The 19,370-nt window shown below is 38.4% G+C and overlaps 1 protein-coding gene across 2 annotated transcripts in view; it reads right to left on the bottom strand.

Moving 5' to 3' along the window:
* pik3r2 (phosphoinositide-3-kinase, regulatory subunit 2 (beta)) overlaps positions 1-19,370 on the bottom strand; it is a 47,626-nt gene that overhangs the window by 19,623 nt on the left and 8,633 nt on the right. The window contains exons 2-3 of one of the 2 annotated variants that reach the window (XM_077556453.1): positions 17,876-17,957; positions 17,144-17,808 (exon numbers count right to left, since the gene is read on the bottom strand). In XM_077556453.1, the coding sequence (XP_077412579.1) occupies positions 17,144-17,462 (319 nt within the window). In that variant the 5' untranslated portion in view covers positions 17,463-17,808; positions 17,876-17,957. Of the gene's footprint in view, positions 1-17,143; positions 17,958-19,370 lie in introns of both variants that reach the window. The other variant, XM_077556452.1, reaches the window with a different exon arrangement.

Genomic DNA, 19,370 nt, shown 5'->3' on the forward strand with positions numbered 1-19,370 from the left:
ACCTGTTTCCCAAAAAAAAAAAAAACTTGGTGAACGTCTTTTAATGTCTTTGGCGCTCCTCCGTAGGTTTTTACTAAACGTCATTTAACGTTTTTGGCAGTAAAAGAGTTAAGCCTTTTTTGGGTGGTGGCCCGAGCCAAGTCGCGGTGGCCGCCCCCCCGGCCCAATCGGAATCGGTACTGGCTTCTCATGATGTAATATGTGATTATTTCACATTTTAGGTTTTTATATCGGACAACTGCATTCGTGGCTACGACTGTGGCCTCAACTCACTAAAATCAAGGCAATGCACTGCACAAATTAATATGAATGCTTCAAAGAATACGTTGATTAAAATTATTTATTCAAATACAGTATTTACTTAGTGCTGAAAATAAATGAAATAAAATATAAATTTAAAAAAATAATAAATATATAAAAAAATAATATATATAGAGAGAGAGATTTATTTTTTTAAAATAAAGACAGCCTTTTAATGCAACTGAAAGTTTTCACATTTATTAAGGGTGTTAGAAAAAATCGATTCGGCAATATATCGCGATATTACAGCGCACAATTCTCGAATCGATTCGATATGCGGCCGAATCGATTTTTAGACATCAATTTTTTTATGGGAATATTCAACAAAACGTCTTACTTGGGGTTAGGATTCGCACATTAAGCATGGAAGAATGTTATATTAATGGAACATTAAGCCTTAATATTTGATTTCAGTGCTGTTCAACATTTTCATACAAATCTTACAGTGTACACGTACAAGTTTACTTATTAGTATTTTCTAAATGTGAGTAAAAAAAATAAAAAATCGCAATAATCAATTTACAGATTCATTTCGGGATTAATCGGTATCGAATCGTGACTTATGAATCGTGATACGAATCGAAAGGTACTAGGCAATTCACACCCCCTAACGTTTATTCTGATGGGCCGCCCTAGAAGCAAACAAAAACAACTGAATAAAAATATCACTTTTGCTACTAGGGGTGTGAATTGCCTAGTAGTACCTTGCGATTCAATCTGTATCACGATTCAATCACGATCAATCTTGATACGAATCGATAAGTCAATTACTGCGATTTTTAAGTAAGTTTCCCATCCATCGTCAATCGTCAACAAAATGGGCGTCAATACTGACAGAATGACCACCTCTGAAAAGCAAATGTTTGATTTTGATTCTACACGAAGACCATCAAGGAAGACTACAGAAATCGCTGAATATTTACAAGTTCAACATTTGTGACCTGATCTGTATTTGACCCAGAAAAGTAAGAGCTTATGCATCCTGAAAAAGCAGCATTCTGTTGATTGATACCGTTCCCAAATTGAGTTCAACTGAACTGTTTATTTCTTAAGGGTGTGCCCAAAAATCGATTCTTATTTAGTACGATTCAGAATCGATTTTAAATGTCCCAAAATCGATTTTATTTAAATTATTTTATACTGTCTTGTCTTTGTCTGTGTGTGCCTTTATTTGGAGCGCTGTTCATGTTGTACCCGGTTTGGCCACTGAGGGGCAGTGTGGTTCCACACGCTCTATTACACTGTTAAGTTGTAGCCACATTAGAGAGTAGAAGGAAAAAGTCACGATCAAATTATTCCAATAAAAGTAGTTTTTTTGCCGCGTGGAGCCATTCTTTTGATTGATGAAAGTGCTGCAAGTAGCGCACTAGTTAGCATTAGCGGGTCAGACTGGAGTAGATCATTATGATTCCTTGAAAATCTATCAATTGAAGCAAAAGTCACTGTCAATCAAAACATTTTGAATCAAAAATCGTTCTTAATCGAAAATCGATTCCGAATCGAAGCGCACCCAAAAATCGGAATCGAATCGTGAGACATCCAAAGATTCCCACCCCTATTATTTATATTATCTTTCGGGTGGAATTGACACAAGAAACTCATAATCCATTAGGAAATCATGAACAAGCAATACCTCTTAGTCTTTACATTTTGAAAAAGACTAATAATTTCCCTCATCCTATCTTTGGTACCAGTTAGTCTAAAGGAGTGATAACAGAGGGCATTCTAATGAACTTGACTACCCATGTGAGAAAGGTTATGAATAATTTTGGACACATTTTTGAAGGAAAAAAAGAAGCTTTTTCTTTCTTTTCTTGTTTCCTTGACCTCATAAGACAACATCTTCCTGAGCACTTCCATTACCATGACATCATCCGTTAGCAGTTGTTTGCTATGTTGTGACTACTGCATCCATTTAGTCTGCCCGCATGTTTGGCGAGAATGAGATTGGAAGACGTGTGGCAGATTTGAGTCTTTGTGCACTGCCGCGATAGCGTTAAGGTTTGTGAAAAGAACGTCAAGCTTCGGGGGCTTTGCTCCTGGCGCCCGAGTGTTATAATTCACACAGCTGCTGAAGATCCGTGACATGCAAACAAAGGTTGAATTTAGGACAAGCGATCAATGCTGCCATTTGTCTTACGTAAAAAAAGCTGGACGCACAATCTCAGGGAAGACTTGAACCGGAAAATGAAATGGTCCCAAACTCAAGTTTGAAATACAGATGCAGCTAAATGCAGAGCTTATTATGACTTGTCGAGCCAGGCTGCAGCAATAAAGAAGGCAAATGGAAGGGTAGAGTGAAGGATTTACCGGATTCTCTTCTTGGGGAGGAAACGCTCATATTCAACATTTCATAAGCCGCCATATGTGAATGTCGAAAAATGGCGACGTTTCAGCCTACAAGAGTTATAACAGTTTCTCATTTACTTGAGTCATGTCTTTTTTGCCACGTATAAATATTTTTCTTTGAGAGGGGGGAGTAATATTCGGAGAAATAACTCACAAATCTGCCACTTTAAAAAGTGGCAAATTTGCAAGAAAAGTGGCAAATTTGAATTTTTTTTAAAAAAAAAATCTGAAACTTACGAGAAATACACGTAGCGTACTCATGTTTGTGCCAATTCTTTTCGGTTGGGTTTTCAAATAAGGAGATAGAAATTAATTGCTTGAGCAGAGATTAACCACATCATGTTAAGCATTCGCACTTTGAAGCGTTTGGTGCTGCCAGCGACGAAGACGCCTCGCTTAGCGAAGGTCCACACCCGGACGATCAAGCATTTAAGTTAATTTATTAGAATGTATATTTACTTGTACATTTATGTTTCCAGAATTATTATTGACACATTCTGACATTTTGGTATTTTTTTTGTACAAGTATCTAAGTTGATGTGTCGAATCTGCTGCTCTCCCGTCATTCACTTGCATTTAGCTATGGTATGCTAGCTTCTGATTGGTTAGTATTTGTCAGCTGATAGGGAATGAGGAAGTGTTGTCGCTGTAGCTGCCATGACGAGTAACGTTTTCATTTAAGAATGAATCCGTCTCCATCCTGCATTTTCATTTTCTAAAGAATGTTCCATTAATCATCAATGAATCCTCACATTAGACTATAGCTACGCTACGTGTATTTGTCATAACTTTCCGAGTTTTTTTCTCGCTAATTTGGCACTTTTTAAAGTCACAAATGTAAATTTTCTTTCTTGTAAATTTACGATTTTTTTTTTTTCTAATATTGCGAGTTTTTTTCTCGGAAAATATTTTCCCACTTTTGAAAAAAATAAAAATAAAATTCATACGAGGCCCTAACGCCCAATTTCACACTGTTATTTCATGTCATGCTATGTAGTTAACTAACTTTTAGGGGTGTTAGAAAAAACTGATTTGACAATATATCATGATATTACAGCGCGCAATTCTCGAATCGATTCAATATGCGGCCGAATCAATTTTTAAACATCAATTTTTTTATGGGAATATTCAACAAAACGTCTTACTTAGGGTTAGGATTCCCACATTAAGCATGAAAGAATGTTGTATTAATGAAACATTAAGCCTTAATATGAAACAGGCTGCAACCTGAATTTTCAGATAAATAAATACATTTTCATACAAATCTTACAGTGTACATCTACAAGTTTACTGATGAGTATTTTCTAAATTTAAGTTAAAAAAATAATAATATCGCAATAAGATTCGTATCGAGCTCAATCGGTATCGAATCGAATCGTGACCTATGAATCGTGATAAGAATCGAATTGCCATGTACTAGGCAATTCACAACACTGCTAGCTCCCCTCCCCCCCAATAAAGAATTCACAAATGGTTTTATTTTGAAATACACCGGATCCACCTCAATGCCGATACTCGACTTCCTGTTCGGCACGTGTAATTTCTTCAGCTTCATGAAAATCCAAAAAACTTTAAAAAATATATAAGTTACTTTCATATACTGATAAAATGTCTTTACCCATCTCGAAATGGGAGACAGACTTGTCTATAGCACCGGAATCTGACTTTTGGATTCAAGTTTGTGAAAACGCATTTAAAATGACAAAACACACAAATTTACAACTTATCCAATATAAAATTATTCACAGAACATACATTACTCAATATATGATGAAGAAAATGGGAAAATGGCTTTATGGTTATGTACTCCGGTTATGTATTTCTGGACTAAAGTCTTAGAAAAACTTTCCGCTATTTTGGACTGTAGGATAACTTTATCCCCAAACTTGTGTTTGCTAGGTGACCTAACAACAACTGACTTACCACATAAACAATTTCAATCTACACTTGTAGCCCTTACTATCGCTAAAAAAACAATTCTTGTTAACTGGAAAAATAAACAAACTCTGAATATCGACCAATGGTCTAACCTCCTCATAAATCACATTTTAATGGAAAAAATATCTGCCTCAAATAAAAACCAAATATCAAAATTTATAGAAACATGGTCTATGTATATAGAATTTTTTAACCTAATTCTGGTTACTTAATTCTGTCTGTTAGCGAGAGCCACTACATCGTGATAACTTACATTGATGTAAAACCACATCTGGTTTACATTGATGAACCCCGATGCGGTTTCTTGAGGTTTTTCTTGCCCTCTTGTGGTTCGATCAAGGGATGTCGTTAACATTTGTCAACTGTGGGCATGTGAAGCTCTTTGAGACTCTTTTTTTTTTTTTTTTTAAATGAAGGTTATATAAATAAACTTGACTTGACAAATCCGTATATTTTGTAGGGGTGTTAGAAAAAAAATCGAGCACAACTCTCGAATCAATTTTTTATGGGAATGTGCAACAAAACGTCTTACTCAGGGTTAGGAGTCACACATTCAGCATGGAAGAATGTTATATTAATGGAACATTAAGCCTTAATATTTGATTTCAGTGCTGTTCAAACATGAAACAGACTGCAACCTGTTTGTTAAATGCAGTGGCTCACTTATAAGCCTGAATTTTCAGATAAATAAATACATTTTCATAAAAATCTTACAGTGTACATGTACAAGTTTACTGATAAGTATTTTCTAAATTTGAGTAAAAAAATAAATAAATCGCAATAATCAATTTTTAGATTCCTATCGGAATTAATCGGTATCGAATCGAATCGGGACCTATGAATCGTGATACGAATCGAATCGCCAGCTACAAGGCAATTCACACCCCAAATATTTTCTATCGTCTTTTATGTCTACTGTCTACATAAGGAAGGCCAAATTAATGTTGCAAATCTGGTGATGTGGGATTTTGTTGCCCAGGCAAAGAAAAAGCGGAAAGTAGACCGGATGAAATGAAGCTACATGAGGCTAAATATTAATTCCGTGTCTTCTCCATCAGCAAGCTTACGTCGCACAAAGTAGCTGGGTCGTCTGCATTCTCGCACCTCGAATAGACGCATCTCCAAATTCCTCCTTAGGGGATGTCATCATATCTCCTCCATTGAAGCTAATATTTGCTTTCCTTCCTTTCCTCAGTCTCTCCTTTGGCTCTTGAGGTCTCCCTGATTTGTTGGAATTTAGATGTTTCTCGGGTTGGTGGCCCGGTGGGTGGTGTCTGGTCGGTGCTAGATTTCACTTTCCTTTCTTTGGTCCTTCCTCGGGTCTCCTGACGGCCTCACGACTCTAGCTGGATTCTGAAGTGTTCGGTTTAGGTGAACGGTATGGGATTTTTTAATAGGTTTTAGGTGAACTAATGAATACACACGCACGCACACTTACCCACATACAAAATAAATAAAAAAAATAAATAAAAATAATTAAAAAAAAAAAAAATAATAATTTAAAAAAAAAAAAGAGAGCGCAATGATGATGACATGCCAAATCGGTAAAATTACCGAATGAACAATACTGAGCTCTCCAGAAAAAAAGAAAAACAAAAAAAAAGTTTTAACTTTCTATCAGTGTTATGAGTTGTTGTTTTATTTGTCAAATACATTGTATAGTTGTAATTGTATAAACTTCGAAGTTGGGTTTCTAATAATGTTCGAGTATGTCTGTTTTTATTTTTAGATTCTATTTCTTATCAGCCTAAATCCTCAAAAGGAGATGACAGGCCAGTTTCAAGCCATGCCGGTCACTCCAAACATGTGTTTGTTATGTTCAGTGGTGACAAGACCAGTTGGTGCCTGGCTCACGAGTGGTGTGTAACCGTATGTAATGCTGCCGGTCAAGTTTCATGGCCGCATGTCTCCCGCTGCACCCCCGACTAAACGGACGCGCAATGTTTCATGACCAGGCAAGATCATCCATTCCTCTGTCACAACACGCTTCCACTCCGCACGTGTTCAAGTCGGCCTCGGCGGCGAATGCAGGTGATTGGCACACAACTTCGCAGATACTGTAATGTGTGCTAAAACATGCACGGGAAAAATAACTAGAAGGTTCTTCCTACACTTGACATAAGATATTGTTACTCATAACATTCAGAAAATATTAACTCATTCGCTGCCATTGACGGCTATAGACGTCATAAATTCATTTAAACTATTTCAATTAGTTTAACATTTTTTTCTCACTTTTGTTAACAAGAGTATGAAAATGTAGATTTTTTTTAATATTGTACATTTAGAACAGATATAAAATGTGTGATTAATTGTGAGTTAACTCGTGAATTTTAATCGCCTGACACCCCAAATTTTTAATAATGTTTTCTTTTCTTTTTTACTCATTCACTGCCATTGACGGCTACAAACGTCAAATTCATTTCAACTATTTCAATTAGTTTAACATTTTTTTCCCACTTTTGTTAACAAGAGTATGAAAACCTAGATTTTTTTTATATTGTACATTTAGAACAGATATAAAATGTGTGATTAATTGTGAGTTAACTAGTGAAGTTTAATCGCCTAACACCCCAAATTTAACAAGAGTATGAAAACCTAGATTATTTTTTTAACGTTTAGAAAAGATATAAAATTTGTGATTAATCATGAGTTAACGAGTGAAGTCATGCAATTAATTACGATAAAAAAAAATGTATTGCCTGATGCCCCTAATTTTTTAAAATATTTTCTTTGTAAGAAAAATAAATAGAATATTTTAAATTATTTTTAAATTTTTTAATCTTTTTTAAGAAACGATTATAAAAAATTAGGGGCGTCAGGCGATTACAATTTTTAACTGTAATTATTCGCATGACTTCACTAGTTAACTCACGATTAATCACAAATGTTATATCTGTTCTAAATGTACAATAAAAAAATCCTAGGTTTTCATACTCTTGTTAACAAAAGTGGGAAAAAAATTGAACTAACTCTACGGCTATAGACGTCAAAAATTCATTTGAACTATTTCTATTAGTTTAAAAAAAAAATCTACTTTTGGTAACAAGAGTATGAAAACCTTTTTTATTTAGAACAAATATAAAATTTGTGCTTAATTGTGAGTTAACTATTGAAGTCAATGCGATTAATTACAACTAAAAAATTTAATCGCCTGATTAAAATTTCTAATTGTAATTAATCGCCTGATTAATTTTTTTTAATCGTATGACTTCACTAGTTAACTCACAATTAATGACACATTTTATATCTGTATTTCTAAAAAAAATCTAGGTTTTCATACTTTTGTTAACAAAAGGGGAAAAAATGTGAAACTAATAGAAATAGTTCAAATGAATTTTTGACGTCTATAACCGTCAATGGCAGTGAATGACTTAATTAGGTGAACTCATTGCTAGTACGCTCATTAAAATTGTTACAATAACATCGCCTGATTAAATTTTTTAATCTGAATTAATCGCATGACTTCACTAGTTAACTCACAATTAATCACACATTTTATATGTGTATTTCAAAAAAAAATTCTAGGTTTTCATACTCTTATTAACAAAAGGGGAAAAAATGTGAAACTAATAGAAATAGTTCAAATTAATTTTTGATGTCTACCGTCTATGGCAGTGAATGACTTAATTAGGTGAACTCATTGCTAGTACGCTCATTAAAATTGGTACAATAACAGAACGCTGGGACTAAATGAAAAATGCACCAGGAAAATAAGCTCAAGCGCTGCAACTTGAAACGTGCTGCAATTGCTTAAGTCCAGGAACCAAATCCAGCTGGCTGCTATGCTTGCAGATGGATGGTGTGGCCTTGCCGTTCACCGTTGCCCTCATTCCCCCCCCCCCCTCTCCCTTTTCAGCCTGGCCGCATCTTTTCCCATTATCTACCGTCTCAGACCCTCTCCCACCTCCTTCATGGATTCTTTGAAAGCGTTTTCCAAGTAGCATTGGGGGGGGGGGGGGGGGGAGTGGAGGCCTCTCCTTTCTGAGAACTGGCCCCGCTTACATGGTTTATGGGTGCCCAGAGACAGTATCAGACGTGTATGTGAATCAGGGAGCGAGGCTGCAGAAAGAGGACGGGAAGCTGGACGAGGACATGGGAGTAGTTTGCAAACATGCCAGATCATGGTTCACCTCAGCAGGCAATTAGAGTGAAGCCAGGGGGGGAAAAGAATATTTCTGGAACTTTTCATTTGGATCAAAAGTAAGCTTTGTGTATGCTTTAATGAAGTTTGAATTTGGCTTGCAACCACTCTAGTGTAGAAAGAGACAAACAAATTCGGTTGCTGCCTTTAAAATGACGTCATTTATTCACGGACGAGTGTCACAAAAGGTATGTTTCTAACCCAAACAACAAATAAAGTTTTTTCTTTCAGTCAATGGAGCAATGGGCTCTTTGCACAAACCCACTACTTCCTGAACTCAGCACCACTCCTTCATTTCCTGTCTTTCACGATTGGACAAACTGAACAATCCAGGTGTGTCTGGCCATTGTCGTCGTGGTTACTGAGGTCAGGCGCACCTGGATTAATCAGTTTGTCCAATCATGAAAGACAGGAAATGAAGAAGTGCTACTGAGTTCAGGAAGTAGTGGGGTTTGTGCAAAGAGCCCATTGGACCAGTTAATCAACCGGCGCGCCTGCACAGAGATCCTGCAGCGTTGGCTTCATTCAGTGGCCGAGAAGAGGCGAGAGTTGCGGCAAGACGTGTGGCTGCTTCACCATGACAACACATTTTGCTCATTTTGCTGACACTTACCAAGCCGCCCCGCCCCCCCCTCCCTACTCACTTCACGAGTGATTGTTAAAAAAATATTTCCCAAGCTCAAGGAGGTCACTAAGAGGAACTGCTTTGAAGGTGTTTGTTCGGTTATGTGACTGTTTTCTCACAAAGTAGTTATTGGAATATTTCCATGTAAGAAAGAAAATCCCACAGAGGTCACTGAAATGTTGAAACAAGGTTAACACATAAAATTGAAACTTCATAAAAATCAGCTATTGATTTCCCCCCCAACACAATTATTCTAAAAAATAAAAATAAAAAATAAACTGTCCTGGACAGAAATGATCATGTTTGTTGAACAAACTTTGGAGACACTCCCTGCATTCTAACGATTTCTGTATCGCCGACAGATATTTTGGCCGAGTCGTAGTGAGCAAGCTGAAGTCCAGAAAAGCCAGCTGGAGCAGTTTGCTAGCGAAGAGAGGGAAAAATACCTCTCAATGGGCACAGAAGTGTCAAAACAAAAAGCAAAAATAGTCAGATTAACTCTCTCAATACATATGACATACGTCATAAGCTTCTTTTTTTTTTTTTATGCAAGAGTGTACAGGAGGGTCTGGAGCTACTTCTAACTGAAGGATTAAGCTTGACTGCAATGTTATTTAAAAGAAACGGCCAGCAGGTGGCAGCAAGTATAAGATCAGCCAGTATCACGCAAGGATCTTGTTGTAGAAGAAGAGAAGCAGGAAGTGTAGATTGGGACTGGAAGTGTCGTCTGTCACTACGAGCGTGTTGTAGAGCAGCGGAAAATAAGCGATCGGCAAAACGAAACAGTTAACCCTGCAGAATTGCTTTTTGTTAAAATAAAAAAAATAAAAATAAAACATCCTCGTCGGCTTATCAAAGCATAACGACGGCGATTGAGGTGCTGGGCGTCAAGGAATGACGCTTCGTTCGTCGAGCAAACGCAACGAGCAACCGTCCAACGATGATCCGCGGGGTTAACGGCTCGTTTTGCCGGTCGCATCGACCCCTGGACTGCTGCGGCAGAGCTGCAGTTAGACCAGTCAAATGTTTATTTTTATGTGCAATTAACTGTTATTTTGTTATCAAAAGCACTTTTTGGAACGTTGTTTTATTGCACGAAAACATTATTTAGATGTTTGATCTGTCACAAAAGAAAAAATAGTGTTTAAGTCGAAGTTTTGCTTTTTTTTCTACGTTTTTTTCTCAGGAATTGGAATTTTGACAAAATTTGGTTATATTCTAACGCTAATAACTAAAGAACGGAAAAAGATAGAATTACATTTCTTTTTTTCTAATGAATGAAGAGAGTCCATTTTATACAGCAATAAACACAATATTCTGTGGGCCTTGCAAGATCAGTCAAAATCCAGTAAAACGGTTGGTATTGGAGAGGGTTGCGCCAATGGAAATGGCTGGGATTCAATGAGTTAATTAACCATTTCACTGACTGCTCATTTAGCTGTCTCTTGTTAGCTGTATTGAACATGGAAACTTTATACATATTTTTCAACTTGACAATGATATAATTATGATTTTTTTTTTTTTTACTATAGAGTAGATTATAATATATTAAATACAGTAACCCCCCAACCTATTTGCAGTTCCCTAACGCTATTCATGTTTGTTTTTTTCCTACAGTGCACACTTAGCTAGCTAGTTATCCCTACAAAAATGCATCTTCCCTGGATGCCACAATTTACAGAAGAGTTCAATGTTGTTACATAAACTTCCAAGCAAAGATGTGACGATGCGGACGAGCCCACCGCCCGTCTGCCATGCCAAGAGGAGCCCCGGAGGCCTGTTAGCTCACACGCTAGCCACAACGTGGAATGCTACGCGAACATGTAGAGATGAGTCGGCATTAGAAGATTGCTAGAGGAATTAGCATCCAGTTTTCAGCGGGGTGTGGTGTCATGCATTCAATGGACATTTGAGACTGGACATGAAGGCTTGATTATTTTATTTTATTTTAACCCTGGAGAACCCAAGAACCCTTTTCTTCTTTGGAAAATTATGAATTATACATTAAATGACTGCTATAAGTTCACTGAACACCAAAATAGATGTTTTTTTCAATTTTAACCCTTTTTTTGAACTAGCTCAGAGTTGCTAATTTATCAAAAAATATATATAAAACATACTCCTAGGCATTCTGCAACATGATATGAAATAGATTAACAAAAAAAAAGCACAATTTTACCATCTGATGGTTTGCTGAGAAGATGGTTTTGTTTGGATTGATTTCCAGCTCAACAAAACAGCATGTTATGTTGCCAGCCATCTTGTCACCACCACTCTGGCTCATGTAAGTGCAATATTCATCCACTAGATGGCCCCATGCAGGGGTCAGAAGTGGCACTCTGGACTTTTGAAGTTACATTTGTTAAAAAAAAAAAAAAAAAGGTCTTTGTTATTTGAGTAGCAGAATTTATAGGGGCCAAATTTGACCCCGTGGGTTCTCCAGGGTTAAATCATTTTGAAGCCTTATTTTACATAGTAGCCCATTTGAACAACACTTCTTTGTGGTGTGACAAACTTGTAAGATGTTCACAGTCTGTGGTATATTTATTGGTTTGACTTTGAAAAATGTATATAGGCCATTTTAAACATTTGTTGGGCGTGCGTGAAATGTGTTTTTTGCTATTCACAGCAGGTCTTGGTCCCAATGCTCTGCAAAAGCTGGGGATGACTGTATAATAAAATTAAAGGCTTATATTGTATTGCTGGACCTCCACGCCAAATGTAGCCACGCTGACAAAAGCTCTTTTCACACAATGGCCAAAATGTCAGCTCCAAGGGTGAAATGAAAGTGATATTTGTCAAATGTGGGCCTGACCACAGTGTCCTCCATTCATTCGCACAGCTCGGCCCCCTCCTCACTCCTTTCTCAAGCAGGCCTCTGGCCAAGGGTATCACTTGGTGCTACAGTCTCACCAAATGACGGACAATTTATGCCTGCTGCCCAACTGGTTTGTCTCCGCGTCTGTCAGCGCGCTACGACGTTCACCGGTCAACGTAAATAGTGTGGCTGCTCACTAATGCGCACTTCTTTGCCTTTCCTGAAATTGAGAAGCGCTGGGAAAACATTTGTGACGCATTTTAGCGTACCTTTTGTTATAACAGCTTTTCAGAAAAGAACAGATCGTTTCCTTTAAAAAAAATAAAAAATCATGCATCTGAATGGGGGACACTGTACTTGTGTGTGTGCAATGAATGCTCGATTGCTTCAAGCTGAGGTAATGCAAAGTTCACAGAGCCAAACCTGGGCCGTCTGTCAAAAAACGCAGGCAGAATTACAGAGAATTCGGCTTCGGACTGAGGAGGAATGCACGGGTTAAAAAGCAGCCACAATTCTGCCAAACCTCGATATTGAACTAATCGTCTAAAGACAACTAAAAAATCTTTGTATTTTGTTTCTTAATTATTCCCGTCGTGGGATTTTAATCAACGTGGGTTTTCTGCACTTGATTTTGTTAGCTAAAATCCAGAGGGTGTTGCCAAGGTGTAAAAAGCTTCTTTGGAATTAAATCTCTTTATGGTCCCAGAGGAAATATCCATTAGCGAGTATTAAAATGAAATGCTAATCAGGTTTGATCGGGCAATACAGACACTTAGGAGAGTTGCAACAAGTACATGCAAACTCACTTTTATGAAGTTACATTTAACGCTATCAACACAATATATATTTGGTCCCAAAGAAATCTGTTGACATTTTTTTTTCCAAGTTTCTGTGTTGCATGTACATTCCTTTGCGTTTGTTTTAAAGGTTTTGAGAGCAATTGTTGAGTTATGAGAATGGGAAAATATTTTAAAAGAAATTTGTTGGGAAAAAAAGAAAAAAAAATTGAACAACAACAGTGTATGTACCAAATGACTTTTTTAGCAGGTTCATTGACATTTGTTGCAATGCTTTCTGGTATTTATTTATGTAGGGAGTAGAAAGATGAGGGTTAAAAATGTATTTGCACAAGCACCAGACTGCTCCTAAATGGTAGCATTTTGCTCCTAAAATTACATGATCAAGTACATTTTTTATCTCCTCACACCAGTTTAACAAGTACATTTGCTGTTTTGTTTGTTTTTTAATTACTATTACTATTTTTTTTTGCTGCGGACAAACCTTTGCTCCACATTTCAGGCCATATTGAAAATGAGCAGAGTGACTATTTTGCAAGTCGACTTATAAAACGTGCACTCAGAAATGTTCTACTTGCGCCCCTAAAATTTCAGATTACGGGCGACTGTGCTCCTAACGAAAAATAAATAAATAAATAAATAAAATTCTCCTGACGTCCCATTTTTGTGTTGTCAATTAAATTTCAGTTCACAAAAATGTCAACATATTTCATTTTCTCTCGTTATCCGCGGGAATAGCCATCGTCTTATTTGAAGACACAAATACACAAGATTTGAAAAAAAAAAGTCAAATCTAAGGGTATGATAATACCCTCTGAATTTTACTGCATTCATAGCGACTAGTGAGTGTTTAAGTATGAAAGGACGGTGATTTGATTTGATTTCACAAACATACCAGACTGATGCTTATTTAGCTTTTTATAGCACTGATCTTCAGTGAAATGTAAAAAAAAAATGAATAAATCGAACAGTATGTGCTGGAAAATGACCTGGAGGAGCCATGACGCAGTTAAAAAAAAAAAAAAAAGGACACCGCCATCTTTGAACAGCAAATCTGGTGCATTTGTTTGGTTTTTTTTGCTGTTGTGTATAAGTTCAAAAAAAAAATCCACACCATGTGATTTTATGCAATGTAATGTCAATAAACGAAGCGGTGGAGGCAGTAAAAGATGTTTGTGTCGATGTGACCACTGGAACAGCAGGACGGCGCTTTCTAGACGCTGACACTGTTGTCTTAAAGAAATCACCCAGACGCTGTTTAAGTTGATGGGAACTAAAGGCAGTTTGTGATTATTATTTAAAAAAATATATTCAAACCATTTCAAGAATTCTACGTCGACAGCTACTCCTGCTGGTGTCGACCACCTTTAGCTGCAAGACGTGATGTCATCGACTATCCACGTGCCTATGACTATTCTTAACAAGCAATGAATCGCTTGTTACTGGGCCCGTACCCGTTGTAAAACATACCCGTATTACTACTAGTATTACTGCACTGTATAACGCTGTGGTGCTAAACTGGTTTTCATGACTGGCCAGATGGTGGTTATTCGTCCCCACAGAGGGAAGTTATGATCACCTCATCCCATCCTTACACGACACGTACACAACTATCCTTCCTGTATGCAGTATAATTTCAACAACAAATGAAGGAATTCGTTTTTTTTTTTAAATGCTGGTAATGTCCGTAAAAATAAATAGTGTGTCGTAACGATGCAGGATCAACAGAAAGTTGTGATACTCTAAATGACGAAACTGTGTTGTCTTTGAAATTCCAGAATATGCACAGCAGTATCATCTCACAGTACTACCAAACTTAACTTAACATAATAATTATTGTTATTAAATGTATTGGTATTATTATTTTAGATTGTTTTTAACTCTTTGACTGCCAGACGTTTTCAGAAAAGGGATGCCGTGGGTGCCAGCCGATTTAAGCATTTTGACTGATCTTTTGACTGATCTTTCAAGGTCCACAGAAAATTATGTGTTTGGACTATGGAAACACACATACTACCAAATGAAAGATTGGACTCTCATCTTTCATCGGAAAACAAAGTTTGTTTCTACCTTATTCCGTTTTTGAGTAATCAACAATAGAAAATGGTTAGTTTCACCTCTGTTTTGAAACAAACGTCTTTTAACGTCTTTGGCACTCCTCCATAGGATTTTACTAAACGTTATTTAACGTTTTTGGCAGTCAAAGAGTTAAAAGAAAGTACACCTAGATCATGAGATGATTTTCTTAAAGTAAAAAAAAAAAAAGGAAAATTGTTATGTCGGACCAATTAATCAGCCGGCCACAATCAAAACATATAAATTCTTAATTTCACAAGCAGGCCTCAGGTGAGTAATGCAACTTGTGCACGGAATCGTCCTGGATTTTACACGCAACTTAAAGTTACGTAATTTTTTTTTTAAATCATAGACCGACATAAACGCGTTAAATACGACACAAATTCAATTACTGGTAACACAAATACATATGACAAGGATTAACGACCTTATAACTTCATTAATTGTGCCACACAATGCATTCTGGGAACAATATATGTATATATGCAAAACAGGTCGATTTAACACGTCCGGAACTCATGCATGTAAAGTGTTGCCATTTGCATTCGTGTTATTTTTTGGAACAATATTATTTCAGTTGAGTTGAATTTAGGGCTGGCCCACAAATAGCGAAAATCTGCGTATAATTGACGACAATTGTTTTTAAGTTATATACCATTATTTTACCGATTCGGCCCACTTGATAATATATTTCCGTCCATGCTAATGCTCTGAGCTAATATGAGTTTGACACCCCTGACCTAGATGGATGATATATTTCTTCATCAAGCTAAGCCGCTAACGCTCATCTGACATGAGTGTGCAAAACTGTGGCTAGGAAACGTGGCCTGGACTCCTAAAATAATAATAAATGCGAGATAACGCAAAAGGGGTTTTGCGGGTGGACGCCTTTTTATTTTATTTTTTTTACTTGTTTATATACTTCCGGGTCAGTTTGGTTACTGAAGCCTCGAATGCGCGGTTGAGAGGCGGCGCGCCATAGCATATAGATATCTACGGAAGTACCTTTTCGAAATAAAATTCAGTTAAACATTCCCACTGCTGTAATCTCGTCCCCTCACAAAAAAAAAAAAACTTTTGCGTTATCTCGAAATCATTGCGAGGGAACGGCAATTTTTTTGCAAGAGAACGCAACGTTATTTGCAAGGGAACTAGTGTTGTTCCGATGCTGTTTTTGGGCCCCCGATAGCGATTCCGATACCTAATGTTTTTTTTTCCTCAACATGAAAAAGCTGTCCTGCCATTGGTTCAGAGCATTCAATGGCCAATAGGATATCTTAGCTCGGCATGCAGTGAACATGTCACACATCAGTAAATGTCGTGCATGAGCAAGACACAATACGCTACAACCAAAGTCCTATTTTACCGTCAGAATTAATGGTATCGGCATGTTACTTGTTAGTATTTACCGATACCACTGTTTTAATGCAGTATCGGGGCCTCTGCCGATACCAGTATCGGTATAGGAACAACACTTTTTTAACCCCTACCATGTCACCTTAGGGGCAAGTCAACCAGATCCATACGATTCGCTTCAAAAAAAAAAAAAAAAAAAACTTTTCCTGGGTCATATTGAACCATTTGTCAGAAATTGAGATACAAACTGAATCTTAAATTTGTGTATTCTAGTAGCAAAAAATAAATAAAACAAATTCTGAAGTACAGACACTTAAGTGATTTGCTTGGTGGGCCAGATCTGGCCCCCGGGCCCAACATTTGACACCTGTTGCATTGTATCGTGTGTTCTTGGTTCGATTAATTATGGATGGAAAGAGATAGGCTCTCGTGCAAAATAAATAATCCCAAATAAATGTCATTTGCACATGGTCCCGATTCGAATCCCTGCCAAATTGTCATATTCGATGTAGTGTTTCATATCATGCAAAAAAAGTGGTATCGGTACCTTGAAAATATGTGAATAGTGTATGGAAAAAAAAAAGACTTAAAATTCTGTTGAAATGAAAAAAAAAAATTTTTTTTTGGGGGGGGGGGTCAAAAATGAAAATATTTGTTTATGTCTGTCCCACAACTGATATAAAAACATACTGGAAAATCAAATCGCCTTCATTTGCAATAAACACTGCTGGCGGCCTTACCTTGACATGACTCGGGTGTGGGAGCAGCAGGTAAGGGTCGCTGAGACCTGGGTTGACTGGACGGGAGCGCCATCTTGACGGGGCCCACATATTCGACGTAGGTTCCGGGAAAGTCGCCTCTCTGCTTGGAGCGCTCGTTGTAACCGAGAAGCCAGCCCAGGCACTCGGGCTTCTCCGCGCACCCCTCGTGATAATTCTCCACCGACAGCAGCGAGGCCTTGCTCACGATCAGGAGGTCCCCCGGCTGCAGATCCAAGTCTTCTTCCTGGTCCTTGGTGAACACGTAGAGGGCACGGTACCGGAAACCTTCCGTTGCCATTTTGCGAGGGTGATTCAAAATGGCCGCCGAGTGGAGGATTATATGGTGCAGGCCAAGTCACCCCCGCAGTAAGTGGGTCCAGCTAGACGGAAATCCTCCCGAGAAAGCAGCAAATGAAAAGTTGGACGTTGCAGGGGCGCCTTTGGTGGGACCCACGGAGTCACCCGAAGCTTAGGAGCATTTTCACAAGTCCGCAAGGTGGCGCTTGACCTCCGCAGGCGTACTTCAGACCTGACCGGTGTTGGCGAAGCGGTGCACTTTCCTCAGCTTGATACCGCGGTTGAGCCAGATGATGGAGCAGAGGGAGAGCGTAGGCAACATGCTCCTGAAAGCGCCGATCACGATGCTACGGGAGAGGCCGGGGTTCAAAATTTGCCAGTGGAGATTTTGCCGTGTGTCGCCGGCTCCAGTACCAGTAGCGGAGTGGGACGGTCTTTTAATCCTCTTCGGTTCTATAAAGCTCCCAACATGTTCTGGACGGGGATTATGAGCAACCTGCATTAAAACCCAAAAAGAGAGAAAATGTGAGAAGTGAATTTAAAAAATATATATATTTACATTAAGCGGCAAAAGTAGGAGTCATTCCATAAAGTCGACAGTATTTAGCTGCAACGAAGCTTGAAAGCGCATGAAAATGGCGAACGGTAGCAACGCCACGCATTTGTGCAGTCTTCGGAAAGGACGCAGATCGGATGACGCCGCTGCGTCAGAACCAACAGCAGACTCGGTCCCTGGACCAGAGCCTCCCATTCCCTTCGCCCCACATTCGCACACTCGACGGCTTGAACTGACGCGTCACGATTTGCTCAGGAACATGAACTTTGACCGTGAGATCAGCATGCTATGCAAAACGCTGCGGGTTCCGAGAAAAAATGTTTTCGTCGAAGGAGAGTACGAAGGAAAACCTGGCAAAAAAAAAAAAAGGAGAGCAATGATGATGACATGTCAAATCGGTAAAATTACCGAATGAACAATACTGAGCTCTCCAGAAAAAAATAGGGGGGAAAAAAAAGAAAAAAGGAAAACCTGGCTAAGGGTTCACGAGAATTTGGCGTTACATGCAAAAGGCTTGGTGGCAAGGAAAGCAAAAAATTTTGGCCTTCATTCTGTCATTAGAGCTTCGTCACTCTGTGCCAAGACGACAGATTCGCAGAGTCAAGTGACGCCACGTAAGAACAAAAAATGCCATCATGAAATCACACGACGGCGCATGCGGCCAACAACAAAAAAAAAAAACACAAAATAAAATTTGCGGCGTTACCGAATACCAACTGCTTGTAAAAGCAAAAAAATTCAGCCAAATTGTTATATTCACATGCGAAAATGCGGGCCCCGAACGTCCCAAAGTTGCGCTTGAAAATGGCAACCGGACGGAGGGAAGAGATGGCGAGCGAGATGGCGAGCGAGGAGGAGATTATGTTTTGCAGATTAAGTACGAGATCTGCGCTCTGTAGACCAGCCGAGGGACGGCGATTATGTTATCGGAGATGCAGGTGGACGCGCCAGCTCGGGCAAAACGGAAAAGGTGGATGCAAGTTTTGGTGTTCTGTGGCAACAGTTACGAGCTATTTAGGGCGATGTTTAAAAAAAGAAAAGGTCCCAAACCAAATAGGCCTGCGTAGGCCTAACGTTGTGCAACCCAAAATGCTGAATGAATAGATAGTGTCGAGAGGGATGCATTGCAGACACCAAAAATAAAAGTAGGCGAGCGCACGGTTTGAAAAAAAAAATAAAAATAAATTTAAAAAAAAAACGCATAATCGGACTGGTTAGCTTTGAATACCGAAGGGCATGCTTTCGAACCGCATGACAGCGTGGCCCCCCTCGCGACATTTGGAAAGACAACATAAATTCCTTATAAAGCGTGTCGAGGTACAATATCGTTTTGTCTATTTGGGTTAAAAAAGA

This window comes from Vanacampus margaritifer, chromosome 2 (genome assembly GCF_051991255.1).
Source record: "Vanacampus margaritifer isolate UIUO_Vmar chromosome 2, RoL_Vmar_1.0, whole genome shotgun sequence".
NCBI classification, from domain to species: Eukaryota; Metazoa; Chordata; class Actinopteri; order Syngnathiformes; family Syngnathidae; genus Vanacampus; species Vanacampus margaritifer.